At 44.1% G+C, this 17885-nt stretch overlaps 1 protein-coding gene across 4 annotated transcripts; it reads left to right on the forward strand.

The window, feature by feature from the left end:
* The first annotated feature begins 1756 nt into the window (after positions 1 to 1756).
* HTATIP2 (HIV-1 Tat interactive protein 2) lies at positions 1757 to 17858 on the forward strand. 4 transcript variants are annotated; one of them, XM_045825387.1, is made up of 6 exons: positions 1757 to 1822; positions 2336 to 2531; positions 4676 to 4783; positions 13365 to 13502; positions 15829 to 15890; positions 16636 to 17858. In XM_045825387.1, exons 1-6 carry the CDS (start codon positions 1764 to 1766, stop codon positions 16850 to 16852), a joined length of 780 nt encoding a protein of 259 aa, XP_045681343.1. In that variant the 5' UTR covers positions 1757 to 1763; the 3' UTR covers positions 16853 to 17858. The 4 variants fall into 4 exon arrangements, with proteins under 4 accessions (XP_045681343.1, XP_045681342.1, XP_045681340.1 ...); XM_045825386.1 differs by having other exon boundaries at positions 1760 to 1822; positions 2333 to 2531; XM_045825384.1 differs by lacking the exon at positions 1757 to 1822 and adding an exon at positions 1833 to 2040 and having other exon boundaries at positions 2333 to 2531.
* The last annotated feature ends 27 nt before the right edge of the window (positions 17859 to 17885 follow it).

Below are 17885 nucleotides of genomic sequence, written 5' to 3' on the forward strand. Positions count from 1 at the left end.
TGCAGTGTGCTGCTTTTCCCTTCCCCCCAGTGTATAGATGAGGAGGCTAAAACTAAGGATCTGACCCAATGTACACAGCTAGTTATTTTATAAGGCCTTTTATATGCGTTCCCTCCTCCTCTTTCCTGCTCTGGTCCATGCCTTCATCCCATACTTAATCTGGCAAGGGTTTCATCCAAAAGCCCTCTTCTATCTTTGTCCCCACTCTGCACACTACCTCCAGCTCCAACTTCATCCACTAAACAAAGAACTCATCAGGCAACCCTTTCGTTTCGAATTTGACTCATATTTGTCCTGTTTGCCATCTGTAGTGGGTTGAATAGTGACTCTCAAAATGCTATATGCCTCCTAACCCTGAGAACTTGTGAACGTAAACTTGTGTGCAAAAGGATCTTTACCTACGTAGTTAAGCTGAGGATCTCCAGCTGGTATCTTGCTGGATTGTGTGGGCAGGTCCTAAATCCAATGACAAATCTCCTTATAAGAGGTAAAAGAAAAGACACAGATGCATAGAGGAGAAGGCCATTTGAAGACAGTGGCAGAGGTTGGAGTTCTGCAGCCACAAGCCAAGGAACGCCTGGAGACACCAGAAACTGGAACAAGAAGGAATTCTCTCCTAGAGCCAGCCTCTCTCTGCAGGGCGTGTGGCCCTGCTGACACCTTGACTTCAGACTTCTTGCCTCCAGAGCTGTGAGAGAATGAGTTTCTGTTGTAAGCCACCCAGTTTGTGGTACTTTGTGACAGTAGCCCTAGGATAATAACACACCATCTCTACACCTTTCCTTGCCTTTCAGGGCTCGTGACAGGTGTGGTTTCCCTGCTCATCCGGCACTATGTCTTGAATAAACCCTCTGCCCTAACTACTCCTCCTTCACTGTCTTCTGCATGGGACCCTCAGGTCCTCTAGTTGCCTTCCCTCATGTTGGAAAGAAAACACAACATAATTCCCCTCAGAAGGGAGCTGCCATTGAGGTGGCAGGACATGGCAAAGATGAGCTCTGCAAGGACATGGGGGTGGTGGGGGCAGGGCACCTTTGCCCGTGAGTTCCTTGACAAATTTTCTCCTTCTTTTTCTTACCCTTTGCTATGTCATCTCCATCAAAGAGCACACCTGAGACTTAACAAGCCATACTTCATCCTTGAGCATCATTTGTAAAGTAAGAGTGTTTGACAAGTTGACCTCTCTCTTACTCACCTCCCAGGTCTCGTATATAAAGTACATAGAAATACATCCATGCAAAAGTTTTCCTTGAGCGCCCACTAAAGGCTAAACACTGTCCCAAGAGCTGAGGTTAAAGCAATGAGGTAGATGTGGTGCCTCCCGGAGTAGAGTCTTCCTGGGTGGATGATTACTGTGCTCTGGGTCACTGGGACATCCAGAGGGAAGGGGCGAGAAGTGTGCAAATGTATAGGGACAGTGACACCCAAGAGAGGCAAGGAATAGGTTTATTTTATTCCCCTTTGGGGTGGTTCGATGGCAAGGTTTAAGTTTTTGACATGGTAAAGCTGAGATGAAAATGTCTGATACATAATTGAAATTACAGGTTTTAGAAGGGGACCGAAAAAGATCAAGGGTATTGGCTGAAACCCTGGATATGGATGAGCTCAGCCCAGGTGGTGAAGAAGAATGCCAGGGAGAGGGTCCTGGAGAACTCCAAGTGTCACACCTTGCCCTGCGCAGCGCACGTCCTCTCCCGCTCACGTGACCAGCACTGAAGCTCCGGAGGGAACTGTCAATGCCATTTCCCCTCAAGTCCCGCCCTATGGGCGGGGCGAGTCAGCAGCACTTCAATTGCACCGGGAAGACCAAACCTGAAACCCGGTAGGTGTGGGCATGGCCGCCTCGGACCCTCATCGGAACATGGGGAACGAGGGCTGCAAGGGGCAAGGGGACAAGGATCCCCAGGGAAGGAGGGATGCCCGGATGCACCGCTCCATGTCGCTGAGTACTGGAGCAGCAGTGGCTGCGGCGGTTGCTGCGCTGGTAACCGCCCTGCTCCTGCTGTGGTGTGAGGACGCGGGGCCGGGGGCCGGCTCAAGGTAACCCCTCCGCTCAGGGGACTGAGCTGGGCTCCCGCACCCTTTGGGCAGAGGAAGGAGGGATCGGAACCGAGGGTACAAGGGGGAACGAGGCCTCTTGGTGCCCGCAGTCTGTGGCCCCTACCAGGGTTTCAGTTGGCACCCTCCCTGCAGGTGACTCAGTGCTTTCCCCTGGGCACTGCGGAGAAGAACAACATCTTCTTTCAGGACAAATAAACATTCCTTGTGCCCCAGGGAAAGCCAGGTTATCCCTGAAACATCCTAAAATCAGCACCTGTTGATGTTATTTCAGTAGCATGGCTGAGACAGAGGCGCTGCCCAAGCTTCGGGAAGACTTCAGGATGCAGAACAAATCCGTCTTTATTTTGGGCGCCAGTGGGGAAACCGGCCGAGCGCTCTTAAAAGAAATACTGGAGCAGAGCCTCTTTTCCAAAGTCACAGTCATTGGCCGGAGGAAGCTGACTTTTGATGAAGAAGCTTATAAAAATGTGGTGGGTATTTAGGCTGAGACTCAAAATGTGCACGCTGTGATTCTGCCAGGTGGGCCAATTTCATGCTTAGAGGTTGAACATTGCCCGCCTGTGGTGGTGGGGGCTGCGAGAGGTGATCAGAATGTGGCCAAGACTGACCTGTGAGAGCCCTTCCTGAAAGGTGGAGTCCTGGACTGTAGGCCTCCGTGGGCCACATCTCACTTGGGCAAAGGTCTTCTCTCAGTCCGGGCACCTGCAAGGCTGGGCCCGAGTTGTAATCGCAGTCAGAGACCATCACTGTTTTCAGCGTCATTGAAGCTGGGTTCTAGACACAGTCCACTTAGCTTGTTTTGTCTCCCTGTCCACTCCACACGAATGTCAGTGAATCAGAAGATGCCTTTCAGAGCAGGAACAGTCTGGCAGTGAGAGGAAGGTTATTCACTTGTAAGAATTTGCCCTGCCTGACTTCGCAGGGCTGCAGCCTTGTGTCTGTAGGCAGAATATTCCTTCCCTTGACTTTCATTTATACTTTCACTTTCATTTACACTTGTCTGGTTAACCAGACAGTACTCCGGACTTCAGCCTGGTGCACACTCCCTAAGTACAGGGTCTGGCACAAACCATACCTTTTTTATTACAAAATCTTTTACTACAAAATCATAATAAGCATGTAATTCTGTAACATAACAATAGCACACTCAAGCACACCATATGACGTTTTAGGTGAAATGTCAAATTAAAACTATAAATTATTACACTCATATTATTACCTTACCAACCACACTCAAGCAGGCGTCAACTTCTGCTGGACCCTGCATTTGAAGTCTGAGCTTCAGTAAATTATGGTGTAATACTGAGACCCCCTAATTATAGAACTTGGTCCCACAGGTTTCACAGGTGGAAACTTCCAGATAACAAATGGTCTCACTAATAAATGCTCTTGACTCCTGCAGGTCCGTGTTCATGTCATTTTGTATGCCTTTGGTCCATCAGGAAGTTTCTGTTTAAAATGGACATCTTTGCTCAGACTTAGGCAGTAACACATAGTCTTCACAGTGTAGTTTTATCAGGTGTGTCTGATACTTTGGATAATTAGAAACTGAAATCAAGTTCTGTGCTTTGACAGTCTATTTTGGTGGCACATATTTTGGTCGGGCAATTTATGCAAACATTTTCCTTTCAGGGTTGCGTACAGTGCCGGAAAAAATATTTTGAAAGAGTTGATGGTAGGGAAGAAAAGCAACATTTTATGTGAACTCCTGGGTGATGGATGGGAACTGAACTCAAACTTTGTTTTTTAAGTTTCACAGCAAACTTATTAGGTTAGATAAAGGTTCTTAAATTTCAGTGAGCATGAGAATGTCCAAGGGTGCTTATTAAAAGTGAAGTTTTTGCCCCAGCAGGGTGGGTCAGTTGGTTGGAGCATTGCCTCATACACCAAAAGGTTGCAGGTTCGATCCCTAGTCAGGACATATGCAAGATACAACCAATCGATGTTTCTCTCTCATATCAGTGTTTCTCTCTCTCTCTCTCTCTCCCTCTCCCCCCTCCCCAAATCAATACAAAATATCCTAGGGTGAGGATTTTTTTTTTAAAAGTGAAGTTTCTGACTCAGAAGTATTAGTATGAAACCTAAGAATATACCCTTTTATCAAGCATTCACTTGCAGGTGGACTTTAATGCAGATGGTTCATGGATTGGACTGTAGGAAAGATTATCAGTTACATTCTACTGCTGAAAAACTGAGGCATATGATGAAATAACTTGGCCAGAATTACATATGTAGGAAGTGGCGGGCCCCAGACTCCAGCCTAGGCATTTGAGATACCAAACACCATGTGCCGCCCCACCGTGTAAGCTCATTGGTATTCCCTCTGGTGATACGCAGACAGGTCTTTCACATTTCTCCATGGAGAAAATTATAATTGAACCTGCCTTTGGAGATCTGGATCACCCCAGTCCAATTATGTGTGCCATGGCCGTATTAGTGCATTATTGATTTTGAATTCAGATTAATTGGGTTTGGGTGAGAGAATATGTGTTTGCAAAATTTGGTATTAAGTGGGCAGACTCTTCAGTAATGTCTTGTAATTTCTTCTTTAAATGTAGAGGGGTATTTTTAAAAATAACGTCAAGTTACATATAACCATGTCCTTGTCATCTAGAATCAAGAAGTGGTGGATTTTGAAAAGCTGGATGACTACGCATCTGCCTTTCAAGGCCACGATGTTGGATTCTGTTGCCTGGGCACCACAAAAGCAAAAGCTGGGGCGGTAAGGCAGAAATACACATCCTTATCCATTTTCTCTGGCTAGTAATGTCAAAAATTCCTTTTTTGCTCACTTTTTCTTTACATTTGCAGTGCTGTAATGTAAATCAGCTCTCATCATTTCAGATTTCATCTGTTGCCCTAGCCTTTGTTGTACTTTAAATAGCAACAACAAGTTCATCTTTCCTTCAAAGTAATCCTTGAGGGCAGGCCTGTGTGCTGGGGACATCATGCATATTTACATGGTCTTGTAAACATTGCTGTCACTCTGTCCCCTGGCTAAGGCAAACCATCGCATTGCGGTAAAAGTAACTGGCTCGTGCTGTCAGCAGTAAGCTTTTTTTTTCTTTCTGTTTATAAATGTTTCAAACTTAAAGCATTCTCTCTCACTTGAGTGAGTTGCTTCAACCTATTTTCCTGCCAAGCTTTAAACTTCTGGGACAGAGCATCCTCACGGAGGCACGATTCAGCTGATGTGCCTCCAGGGGTGACTCAGCCTCCAGCGATGATTCAACCCCTGCGGTGATTCAGCCCCAACTGACGCACCACTGTTCCAACACAACTTTAGTTTTCTTTTTAATGGTTCTCTAAATTGTATCAGCCCCTATCCAGAAGTCAGAGTTTACTACATAGTTAGAAGTCATAGCTTACACCATAGATCTTGGGCAAGTGTTCATCTAGCTCGTTTACCTTATACTTTGACTATACTTTGTCCCTCCAGCAGAATTTACTTGTTGGAGCTAAACGTGTCTGTTAACTATGTAGGACCATCGTGCTGCCCTGGGGGCTTACCCCAAGGTTATAAACAGCCCGTGCTTTGGAATCATCAGGAGAACACGTGCTTAGGAACTGTTCGTGTATGCCAACCAAGGAGTTAGCCTCAGCTGTATTTCTCCTGATGAACCAAAGAATAATTCTATTCTTCTATTCAGTTCTATTTATGCTTTCAGTAGGGATCTATTTCCAAATCTTCTGCAGTTCTACCATGTCCACTTTGGATACAGCTGGGTTCTGAGCTCTGTGCCAGTGTTTGGCACAGTCTCTCTCCCAGAAAGGCTCATGTTCCTGCTCAGTGGCTAGTGCTGTCCGTTTTGCCCCAGGGACAGTCACAAGCTGTGTGCCCTCCAAAAGCACTGAAAAAGTTTTGTTTTGTCTGAAATGCCAGCCTGGTTTTGGTGGTGACTCAGCAAAACAAGACAAGCAAGCAAACACTGCATTAGGCATGGAGCAGCTGATTTCCGTGACATAAAAGCGAAGCTCATAGGGAGCTCTAGGGAGAGTATAAATTGCTTTGTTGCATCCACGTCGTGTAATGCAATTTTAATCAGAGGCATTGGGTGTCTTTGCTATTTAGAATATTTTTTAGTAAGCAGGAGACTGGTGAGCTAAATAGTCTCAGAAATGAGTTAGGGTTTAAATGGTTTAAGATGATACTGACAGAAAGGTGACATTTCCTCCAGAGTCTTTTTTTTTTTTAGACTAATTTAGATTGGACACAATATAAACTTTGGAGGTTGTGATAACTTTAGGCAATTTAAAAGAGGTGAGAATTCACAAGTGGCTGGGTAATCACATTTTGACGGGCCCGGGGATTTCCAAGCTCACTCCACCTGGTGCTCTGGGTCGGCAGCCTTCTGTGTGGAAAGATTTCCTCAGGCGGATCCTGCAGAGCTGGTGGTGGCAGCTCTGCCTCAGGCCATTCTGTCACCATTTTGTAACTGGGACACCCCGCCTTTTGCCTCAGCAATCTGAGATTCCGGTACAGAAAGCTAAAGAAAATCAGGGTTTTTGTCTCAGGGTTAAAACCCTCAAAGCAGCCAGCTTTCCCCCCTGTGACCTACAGTATTTTCCAGGGCTGTTAAAATAAAGCACCATAACCAGGGTGGTTTACACAACAGAAATGTACTGCCTCCCAGTTCTGGACGCTGGAAGTCTGAGTGAGATCCGGGTGCGGCGGGGTCGGTTCCTTCTGACGGCTGTGAGGAAGAGTTTGTCCAGGCTTCTCTCCTTGACTGAGAGACGGCTGCCTTCTTCCCGTGTCTCTTCACCTGGTATTTTCCCTGTGTGTGTGGCTATGACTAAATTTCTCCTTTTTATAGTGACACTAGTCAAATTGGACTAAGTACCACACTATTCTGTATGTCCTCATCTTAACGAATTACATCTGTAATGACCCTATTAACAAATAAAGTCATATTCGGAGGTACTAGAGGTTAGAACTTCATCCTATTCTGTTTATGCTTTCAGTAGGGATCTATTTCCAAATCTTCTGCAGTCCCACCACGTCCACTTCCACGTCCACGGACACAGCTGGGTTCTGAGCTCTGTGCCAGGGTTTGGCACCGTCTCTCTCCCAGAAAGGGCCATGTTCCTGCTCAGTGGCTAGTGGCTAGTATTTTGTGGGAAACACTGAAACCCATGAAATTAAGTCTCCCCAGATTTCTGTTGAAACTAGTGCCAGGGATAGGTTAACTTTCTTCAGCTGTTCGGAAAACCGTTTCTTTAGCAGTAGCTGGTTATTTGCTAATCTTCCTTTTCACACTCTCAAGCCCCAGCTGTCTGATCAATGCAGCGGCTTCCCGAGTTGGCCTGAATCCATATTTACTGGGTCACTTGCTCGGAAACCGTATTTTAAGCGGGCTCCTTGGGAGATTCTGATGCAGCCAGCTCTCCTCTTCTTGCTGGACCTACTTCCAGGAGGCATTGGGATAATTAGTCTTCCTCACTTGTTAGTTTTTCTGGTACTTCAGTCCCAGATAGTTTCGTCTTGCTTTAATGAGTAACTTGTGTGCTAGTGAAGGTTGAAATAACCTTAGAAAACCAGGTCTACATGGTCTGGAGTGAAGAGCAAAGATGCCACTGAGAATAGTGTTTGCCTTTGACTTGTGTCAAGACAAGGATTTGGATAGGCAGTTTGAGGTGGTATGATGTGGTTTCACCTCTTCGTTTGCCTCCTCACCCAGTAGGTATGCACAGGCTCCAGCAGGACAGGTTCTTGGATTCTGTTGAATGGATGACGCCGTTCATGTGATTAGTGCAGCCATTGCAACGTTTATTAGGTATCATGACAGCCTCACGGCTTCTGATTCTAATGACATGTTCTTCTAGTCCAGTGGCTTGCAAACTATAGACTGTGGGCCAAATATAGCCCACCTGGTTTTGTGCAGCCCAGGAGCTAAGACTGTTTTCACACTTTTAAATGGTTAAAAAATTGAAAAGAGGAACAGTTTGTCATGGCATGTGAAAATATAAGAAATTCAAGTGTTAGTAATCCATAAAGTTTTATTGGAACATAGCTATTCTCATCACCTTGTCATGTATGCCTGCTTTCACAACATGGCATCAGAGCTGTGTCACTGCAACAGAAGCCTGCAAATGTGAAAATGTTTACTAGCTCATCCTTTACAGGAAAAGATTGCCCACTCCTGTTGCAGTTTTTACTGCAATTATTCTACATCTATTCGATGTCTAGGAGGGACTTGTGAAGTGACAAGGTCGAAGATGGTTTAAGGGGCCCAGATCATGGGATCCATTTGAACACCAGGCAGCTGCAGGACCTTGGGTACGTGGTTAGGTCCTGTGGGCCATACCTCCTTGTCTGGGAGGGAGGGGCCCCTGAAGCCCATTCAGCCTGCAGAGTGCTTTGACTTTCATAGCACAGAGACAAGAATGCCCCAAAGGGAAAAATTCTGTGAGAGCATAGAGATTTACTCATGAATCCTCAGTATAGGTTTAATTTATTTTTCTACCCAGAGCTCCTCCTCTAACCAGGATCTTGGTTCCCCCATCAAACACAGAGATGTCCCCCCAGGAAGGAGACAAACGAATGTGGCATCAGATTATAACATGTGTTGTTCATCAGCATCTCTAGTCTAATTTATAAGGTTGGGATAAGGGAGAAAGAATCTGAAGCAGAAATATGGCTAAGTATGACCCTTTACAGGATGATAGATCTGCCCTTTTTGGAAAAGCTTCCCCCTGACCTTGAGTCATTTTGGCACGCTTGCTTGTCGTATCAGTCATTGCCAAAATACCTTGTTGGATATGGATGAGGTGTTCTTAAGCCAGAGTGTTCCCAGTTTTCAAGCATTGGTAAAGAAGATTAGAAGAAATACTTAGTAGCTTTGGATTTTAGTAAGACTTGAGTAAAGGGTAATTGGAACCCTGGCCAGTGTGGCTCAGTTGGTTGGAGCGTAGTCCCATGGACCGAAAGGTTGCAGGTTCGATCACTGGTCAAGGCACAGACCTAGGTTGCAGGTTTGATCCCCTTTTGGAAGACATATGGGAGGCAACTAACCAATGTTTCTCTCTCTCTCTACCCCCCACCCCACACTTTCCCTCTCTAAAAGCAATGAAAAAAATGTCCTCAGGTGAGGATTGAAAAAAAGAGTAATTGGAGAATTTGTCTTCCTAGATATTTGTGGAGTATATGAAGATATCTCTGCTGAGTCGTATTACATTGTGTTTACTCATCCAAATGGGTCTTGGGAAAGGGAATTTACGGTGGGAACTTATTTAATCAATTCCCTTTTTAGAAGGAATTCTGATTCCTAGCTTGGAGTAGGATACAGAGACTGCAGAATGATAAAGACACAGTAGCATAACAGACTTCATGCCCTCAGAAGAGATGTCTTTTCTCCTGCCCTATGGTTAGGGAAAATATACAGTTTTTCCAAAAACAGTGTTTCTGGGATATGGAGTAGTTTGTTTTAGTTTGTTTTTCTATTATTTTTTATTTGAGCAGCTAGAGAATAAGAAAAGGTGTTAATAATAAAATTTTAAAGATATCTGCTTTCTATGTATAAATGGACTCTTCCTCACTCCAAAAAAAGTATTGATGTGTGTTGATACCTCTGAGTCAGTCAGCAGGATTCACGTTTATGTTTGGTTTCTAAGTCCTTGAAAGCCATTGACCCCTTTGCTTTTGAGTTTCATTCACCAGCTGAAAGGGCACGCATCAGGGTTGGGGAAATGAAATTCAAAATTTGTGTGCTTGGAAAATGCGTATTTATAATCAGCTTGAGGGCTCAGAGGATTTGTGAAATCGGTTTGGATTAACAGCCATTGATTGCCAATAAAACAATATTTAGCTTTGTCCGGAGCACAGCGATGGAGAAAGGTGTGGGCACCTTGTCACCCGGGCCCATTGAGCGGGGATGATGGGCTGAGCGCCGGGGTCTCCGCAGCAGCGTGGGTGCTCCTCCTTCAAGGAGCCGGTGTCAGTCCTTAGTGAGGCCGGTGAAAGGAAGGACGCCAGCGTCTGATGGCTGGGGTGGTATTGATGTGCCTTCGCTGACTAATCAGATTGGAAAAGTCCCATGGTATTCATGTCACTTTAATTTCCATCAAACAATTGGAGCCGACAGCACTCTATTAAGGAGAGGTTGATCCAGAACTAAAGCCAAATAAATTAGGGTTTCAATTTAATCAAATTATCCCTTTGCTGGCCCTGGATTAAGAGAGAGAGACAGCGTCGGTCTAGAGACTTGTGATTGGCTGAATCTCCCCTTGTTTTTAAAGAAACTGATGAAAGAAAAGCATTTTAACAGAGACAACTTTAATGCACCTTCCAAGAAATAGTGCTAAAACCACAGCAACAGCAAAAAGGGATTTATTTCACTAGTCAACTGTGTCATTTTATTATGAATAATGAACCTGTTATTAAAATCAGAGTTCTGGTGAATTGGAATGAGGAGAAGAAATAGACATGGAAGAGAAATTGAGTGTTTTTGGAATTTTTCTATGTAGTTTTGGATTGTTTTTCTTGGCACACTTTCAGCACATATAAAATCTCATTTCAGAAAATGGCTCAGAGGAGAATCACATCCCTTCTCGGGACGTGCTGAGAATTAAAATTGGCTTGCTCCACACTGATTTAAAAAAGCGACGGCATAAGTTTGGGTCAGTTAAGGCAGAATGTCCAAGGACAGGGCACAAAAGGAGATGGTGCTGATTCACTCGTTAAGAGTGAGGTTTCTATTCCCTAAAGTGAGGCAGGAAAATAGCACTGCCCTGCAGGTGGCTGCGGCTGGACTGCGCGGGATGAGAAGGGAGGACCAGAGAGGCTTTGGGGGCAAGAGTAACTTACCCCCAAGTTCTATTTCTTGGTTTAGGAACTGGTTGATGGGTCATGTTCAGTTTATGAAAATTCATCAAGCTCTGTACTTATAATCTGTTCAATTTTCTTCTATGCTTGGGGCTATTGTTTGAAACTTGAATTCCGTATTAGTTTTCTATGGCTGCTGTAACAAACTGCCTCAGATTTAATGGCTTCAAACAGCATAGTCGTATAATCTTGCAGTTCTGTAAGTTAGAAGCCCACCGTGGGCTTTGCTGAGATAAAAGGGGATTTGCTCTAGGGGAGAATCCATCTCGTTACCCTGTCTAGCTTTTCAAGGTCACCCACACTCCTTGGTTCACGGTCATCTTTAAGGCCAGCCATGGGGCAATCAAGTGCTTCTCACATTGCTGAACTCTAATCTCTTCTGCTTCTCTTTTCTGCTTTGAAGGACTCTTGTTATTACTTTGGCCCAGTTAGATGATACAGAATAATTTTATTTTTAGGCCAGCTGATTGATTGAGTAGTAACCTTAATTCCACCTATAATCTTAATTTCCCCTTTTATTCTTTTTTTAAAAGAAATTCTTTTTTTAAGATTTTATTTTTTTAATTTATTTTTAGAGAGGGAAGGGAGGGAGAAAGAGAGAGAGAGAGAGAAACATCAATGTGCGGTTGCTGGGGGCTGTGGCCTGCAACCCAGGCATGTGCCCTGACTGGGAATCAAACCTGGGACACTTTGGTTCGCAGCCTGTGTTCAATCCACTGAGCTATGGCAGCCAGGGCTCCCCTTTTATTCTTTAAAAAAAAGTTCAGTTACAGTTGACATACAATTTTATATTTGTTTAAGATGTACAGTGCAGTGATTAGACATTTACAAACTTACGAAGTGATCACTCTGATAAGTCTAGTACCTACCAGATACCATACGTGGTTATTACAATGTCATTGACTATATTCCCATGCTGTACTTTACATCCTGTGACTGTTTTCATATCTGGCAACTTGAACATCTTAATCCCTTCCACTTTTTCACCTATCCCCTCAACCCCTCTCTCCGTTTTGGCCACCATATGTGTATCTTCACTGTGTAACCTAACATACTCACAGGGGCGGGGATTAGGAAGTGGACGTCTTGGAGGGGCCATTGCTCTGCCCACCCCAAGTATGAATGAGTCATTTTTGTCGACTAGAGGTAGTGTGAGATGAAGAGGAACTGGTGGGCACAGTTTGCACTCTGCTCTCAGCTCCCTTATTAGCCAGCAGTTCCCAGGACCACTGGACCTTGCTTTCACGTCTTCGTAGTGAGGGGGTTCGATGTGATGTTTCCTCGGGCCACACATCTGTGAAGGATACACATCTCCATATGAAATAAACCATTTAGGGCCTGTAACTACCATAGGGCAAATTTTTAATTTAAAAAATCATTGGGGCAGTAATCAACCTTCAGATTTAGAATCCTCATGATATAAAACCTCATTTACATAATGGTGGGCACCTATGGGGTTCAGCTTTAGTAGATTTTAGACTCCTCTTCGGATGTCTTGGGTCTGAGGATGCTAGGTATTTGGTGGTCCCAAGAAACGCTGCTACTGGAATTCCCTTGTCTGGGGATAGGCCCATGTCCTTCAGTGAGGCCCAGGAAATGAGTCTGTATTCTGTTGTGTGCGTCATCCTCTCCCCTCTTCCTTTTATTGCCTCTTAGTTCTTTTCTTTTATAATTGGATTTGCCTTTTCTCCGCTTTCATTGGACTTTAATTTATACGTTCAAGTATTTTTGGAGCACCTACCATGAGCTGGGGAGGTACTTAATGCTGAGATGAAAATTTGGAAGAAAGACCCAACCACTACCCTCACTAGACAGAGTCTAGACTGGGGTCTCCAAACATCCTTGATTGTACCCCTGTCAGTAAAAAAAACTGAGGATGCACTTTTTGCTAATATGTAAAGTATGTTGTAAAACATATGCAAAAATGGGATTAAATAGACTATTCTCATAGTGCCTGGGTAGTGTTCCCAGCCTGCTGTGAGACCCTACCACGTTAGGGTGGATGCAGAAAAACCAGAGAAAACAGAGTGGGGGCTGGGACATTGTAATGTTATTAAAAGACAAATGGGTGACTAAAAGCAGTTTCACAGCCTGGTCTTATTGTTCCTCTTGCTCCTTGCCAATTTGTTTGGTGTCTGTGTTTCAATGTCATTTTGTTTGTTTTTTCACTTTTACTTAATTTTTTTAAACCAGGGGGAAAAAAAACAACCCAGTTCACCCATCGCCTTTGATTTTTCAGTCTGGCCTTGCTCCTAATGCTGGTCATCTATCCTGAGGCTGACACTCGGGGCCCTTCCCAGGGCCTGAGCCTAACACTCACATATTACCTGGATGCAATGGTTTTATTTAGACCCTGCTTCCCGCCCCCACCCCCTGCCCACCCCTGTGAGGCCTCCTGGCCTGCCACCCAAGCTGAGTAGTAATCTTTAAGATGAACGTACAGCTTTTTGGAAATAACTCACCTTCTTTTCCCTCTCAGGAGGGGTTTGTGCGTGTCGATCGAGATTATGTCCTGAAATCTGCAGAGCTGGCAAAAGCTGGAGGGTGCAAGCATTTCAACTTGCTGTCCTCTAAGGGAGCGGATAAGTCGAGCAGTTTTTTTTATCTGCAAGTTAAGGTTTGTACATATTTCTTCTATATATACTGGAGTATTCGGAGTAATTGGCAGTACTAAATAACAGAATGCTAAATAATCCAAAAATGCAGTAAGTGCATTATATTACACATTTTTATAGCTACAGGGGCTGTTTTTTGCAGGGATATCTGTAGTAAACAGGAGAGATTTGAAAGATAATTTTCTGTGTCTTGCTCCCTGTTGATTATCTAGATAGTCATCGTAAAATGAGATAGGGCAGCTCTGGTCTTGGAATCAGCATGGAATCTTAACATGAGAGGAGACTTTGAGGCAGTGATTCTTAAACTTTTCCAAAGTTGATGATTCTTTTACTATTGTGTGGGGTTCTTGTCCTCCAGAAATTTATAATATGTTTGTTTTGGAGGACCCTTAAGTGTGGTAATTTGCTAGAAGGTCTCACAGGACTCAGAATACAGTTATCCTCCTGCTGTGATTTATTACAGTGAAAGGATGTAAAGCGAAGTCAGTAAAGTGCACGGAGTGAGGTCTGGAGGAGACTAGGTGCAGGCTTCCAAGAGTTCTCTCCCGGCGGGGCTGCACGTGCTTAGTTTCTGCTGCAGTGAGAACTGTCCACTAGAGGACTCCGCCTGAGCTCCAGAGTCCAGGGTTTTTAAGGGGCCAGTCACGTAGGCACCCTCAGCTTAGACAAAATTAAGGACTTCCAGCAGCAAAGCAAGTGTTCTGCATAAACCACTTTGTTTGTACAAATAGTTTGGGCACAGTAAACTACCCATATCAGTCAGGTAATGATGGGAACACTCCTGAAACCCAAGTTCCTAAGCCAAAGGCCAACTTTGCAAGCAAGCTTTTTTTTTTTTTTTTTTTTTTTTTTAAGATAGTAGCTTCAGCCTGCTGTGTCAACTCTTACACACACTGCTGGGACAGTGTTCTTAGCTTTTTACAAAGACACATCTTTGTAAAGACACATCTTTGTAAAAAGCTAAGAACACTGTCCACATAGAAACTTGTATCTGAATGTTCATAGAAGCATTATTCCTAAGAGCTAGAGTGGAAACAGACCAAATATCCATCAGCTAATGAACAGATGGATAAAATGTGGTATACACATAGAAAATATATCATTCAACTACAGAAAGGAATGATATGTGCTACAACATGGGTGAACCTTGAAAACATTATGCTAAATGACAGAGGCCAGTCACACAAGTCCACAATGTGAATGATTCCGTTTATATGAAATGTCCAGAATAGGCAAATCTGTAGAGACAAGAAGGTGAGTGGTTGCCTGGGGCTCAGAGGGCAGGGATGGGAGTGAGTGCTACTTGGTACTGGGTTCCTTTTTGGGGTGATGACATATTCTAAGATTGTGAGTAAAGGTGGCACAGCTCTGTGAATATACTAAAAAAACATTAATTAAAAAATGTATTTAAAAAGCTGTGTAGGATTGTAGGATGTGACAGGTTCAGTGCCAAATGAATGGTATGAGCAGGCTGAGGAGGAGGAGGAGGAGAGCATGCTGCTTAATTTGGCAGTCCTTCAGGTATTAGAGGTCCCTGTGACTGAGCTCCTCTGGCATTTCTGTTCATAGAGATGCCTGGTTCATTTAGCAAATATGATTTAAAGCATCATCTAGATGTAATCTCTCTGCCTCGTAACATTTGGTGGGCTTTGTTAGGAAATGAGCTGCAGAGAGGGTCAGTGGGTCCGTCTTCTGACCCACTGGAATTACCTGGAAACCAAAAAGGTTACTGTCTGCCAGCCTGTAACATCAATTTTGGACTAAGGGGCACTTATTCTCTTATGGTTGAACTCCTAACATGTCACTTGTTCTCTCTGGATCTATTTTAATGTCGGTCAGATGAGAGGCTCAGTGACTATGCAGACATTCATTCATTCAGTACATCTTTTTTTTTTTTTTTTAATCCTACTGCATATTAGGATTGAACAGCCTCTGCTTTAACTTCCCAGACTCTTTGGAATCTAAAAATCTAGATAAGGGTATTTGCAAGTACAGTGGATTCTTGAACAAGATGGGGCTTAGAGGTGCTGGCCTCCCACCAGTCAAAAATCCATGTGTAACTACAGTTGGCCCTCCACATACGTGGATGGTGCATTTCCTTAAAGCATCAGAGTGACCCTTGAAAAATGTGTGTTTGAACTGTGTGAGTCTATTGAGAAAATCCAGTGGACCCATGCAGTTTGAATCTGTGTTGTTTAAGGGTTGGTTCTGTTGAGACCCATAGAAGCAGATTATCTTCAAAACCCCAAGGTATTCTCTCATAAGCATTCTAATAAGTTGGTCTTGATTCAATACTAAAAATGTGGTTTGTTTGTTTTTTTTTAACAGGGAGAAGTAGAAGATAGAGTGGGAGAATTAAAATTTGACCGTTACTCGATATTTAGGCCTGGGTGAGTTTCTTACGGCCTTAGAGTACACCACTGTGGGTTAATCCCTAGAAGGGAGTTTTTCATTAGAAGAGGCTGACTACTAAGATATCTAAGACATTAAAGAAGTTGGCTGGAGGTGGATTATTCTCTGAAGAGCCCACCTTTTGGCTCTGAAGGAGGGGGTACAAAGTCAGTGGTGCCGAGTTCAGAATAGTGTAGAATTTCCTGGGTACCTTTTGCTGCCTTCTTTTTAAAAATCTTATTCACGCACCAGAGAAAACCTTTTACCCACTGTGTTCGTCTGTTCAGGCTGCCAAAACAGCATAACACCTCACACTGGGTGGCTTAAACAACAGAAATTCATTTTCTCACAGTCCCAGAGACTAGAAGTCCAAGATCAAGGTGCCAGGGGGGTCAGTGTCTGGTGAGGCATCCCTTCCTGGCTCGTAGATGGCCGCCCGTCTGTGTCTCACAGAGCTTTCCTCTGTGTGTGTGTGTGTGTTGGGGGGGGGGGGCAGAGATCTCAGATATCTCTTCCTCTTCTGTAAGGACACCAGTCTTATCAGATTACGGCCCCACCCTTATGACCAAAACTAACCTTAATCACCTTCCTAAAGGCACTGTCCTCAAATACAATCACACTGGGGGATGGGGTTTCAACATGAATTTTGGGGAGACGTAGCTTAGTTCTTCATACTTTCTATGGTCTGAATGCGATTTTCCATCTCTCACGCTGCTTTTTATTTACTTATTTTTTTCTCTTTAGAATTCTGTTATGTGATAGGCAAGAATCTCGCCCAGCCGAATGGCTGGTGAGAAAATTCTTTGGCTCCATACCAGCATCTTGGGCCAGAGGGCATTCTGTTCCAGTGGTGAAGGTGTGCAGAGCGATGCTGAACAACGCAGTGAGACCCAGCAGCAAGGAGAAGGAAGTGCTGGACAACATGGCCATCCACAGCCTGGGGAAAGCCGACGCCTCTTAAGCCATGATCACTCCCGAGGAATGCTTTTTTGTAAAACTCAGCACCCACCTAATCACTAATTTGAGGGTCTAAAAAAAGGAGCACTTTAACCATGGTTTCACTACTTTCAGCTGATCAGGTCCAATTAAAAACTGATGATGTACTACACGGGCAGCTCAGGGCCTGGTTGTGCACGTGTGCGGTTGGCCCTTGAACAACATGAGTCCATGAGTTTTTACACATGAGTTTTTTCAGTAAGTGCTGTAAATGGGTTTTCTATTCCTTAGGTTTTTCTTACAAACATTTTCTTCACCTTACTTTATTGTAAGAATACAGTATATAATACATATAACACACAAAACACTTATTACTGTTTATGTTAGTGGGAAGTATGATCAACAGCAGGCTATTATTAGTACAGCTGGCCCTCTGCATCCACAGATTTCCAATCTCAGATCAAAATTTTGTTTTCAATCCAAAGTTGGCTGAGTCTGTGTCTGTGGGTGTAAAACCTGTGGCTCTGAAGGGCAGAGTATAGTTAAGTTTGGGGGGTGTCAAAAGTTATTTGTGAATTTTCAAGTAAACTGGGGTGGCTCCCCAAATCACATGTTGTTCAAGTGTCAACTGTACGTCACCCGGGGAACTTTCCAAATGGAGAGCTTTGTGGGCTTTGCCTCCAACCTTCTGAATCTGAAATTTGGGGTACAGGCATAGGAATCTGTTGTTTTGTTTAAGCTTCCTCTGGAGATTCTGGTGCCACTGGGTGGCAGGGGTGGGGGTGGGTAGCATGGAGCCAGCTCTGAAATGCTTGTCTGCAGAGTGACAGCAGCGGGGAAGACCTTCTGTAATCTGCAGATGAGTTCTGTTCTAAAACTGTTGACATTTGTGTCTCCCAGGTACTCAGGCCTGACTGCATATAATTGTTTAAAGGAACATTGTGCCTTACTACTTCATTAGAATATATAATAACTGAGCTTATATAATTCATGGGAGAATTAAACAGTGGAATAAAAATAAATAGACAAGTCCCGGGTGCCTGTTAGATTGTTAGAGC

The sequence above is a fragment of the Phyllostomus hastatus genome, unplaced genomic scaffold (assembly GCF_019186645.2).
Source record: "Phyllostomus hastatus isolate PE091 unplaced genomic scaffold, TTU_PhHast_1.1 phas_scaffold_585, whole genome shotgun sequence".
NCBI lineage: Eukaryota > Metazoa > Chordata > Mammalia > Chiroptera > Phyllostomidae > Phyllostomus > Phyllostomus hastatus.

Coding starts and splice junctions, on each gene's coding strand:
- HTATIP2 (XM_045825384.1), top strand. CDS start 1,835: ATGGCCGCCTCGGACCCTCATCGGAACATGGGGAACGAGGGCTGCAAG. Junction 4,784..13,364: donor CAAAAGCAAAAGCTGGGGCG/GTAAGGCAGAAA, acceptor TTTCCCTCTCAG/GAGGGGTTTGTGCGTGTCGA. Junction 15,891..16,635: donor TACTCGATATTTAGGCCTGG/GTGAGTTTCTTA, acceptor TTTTCTCTTTAG/AATTCTGTTATGTGATAGGC.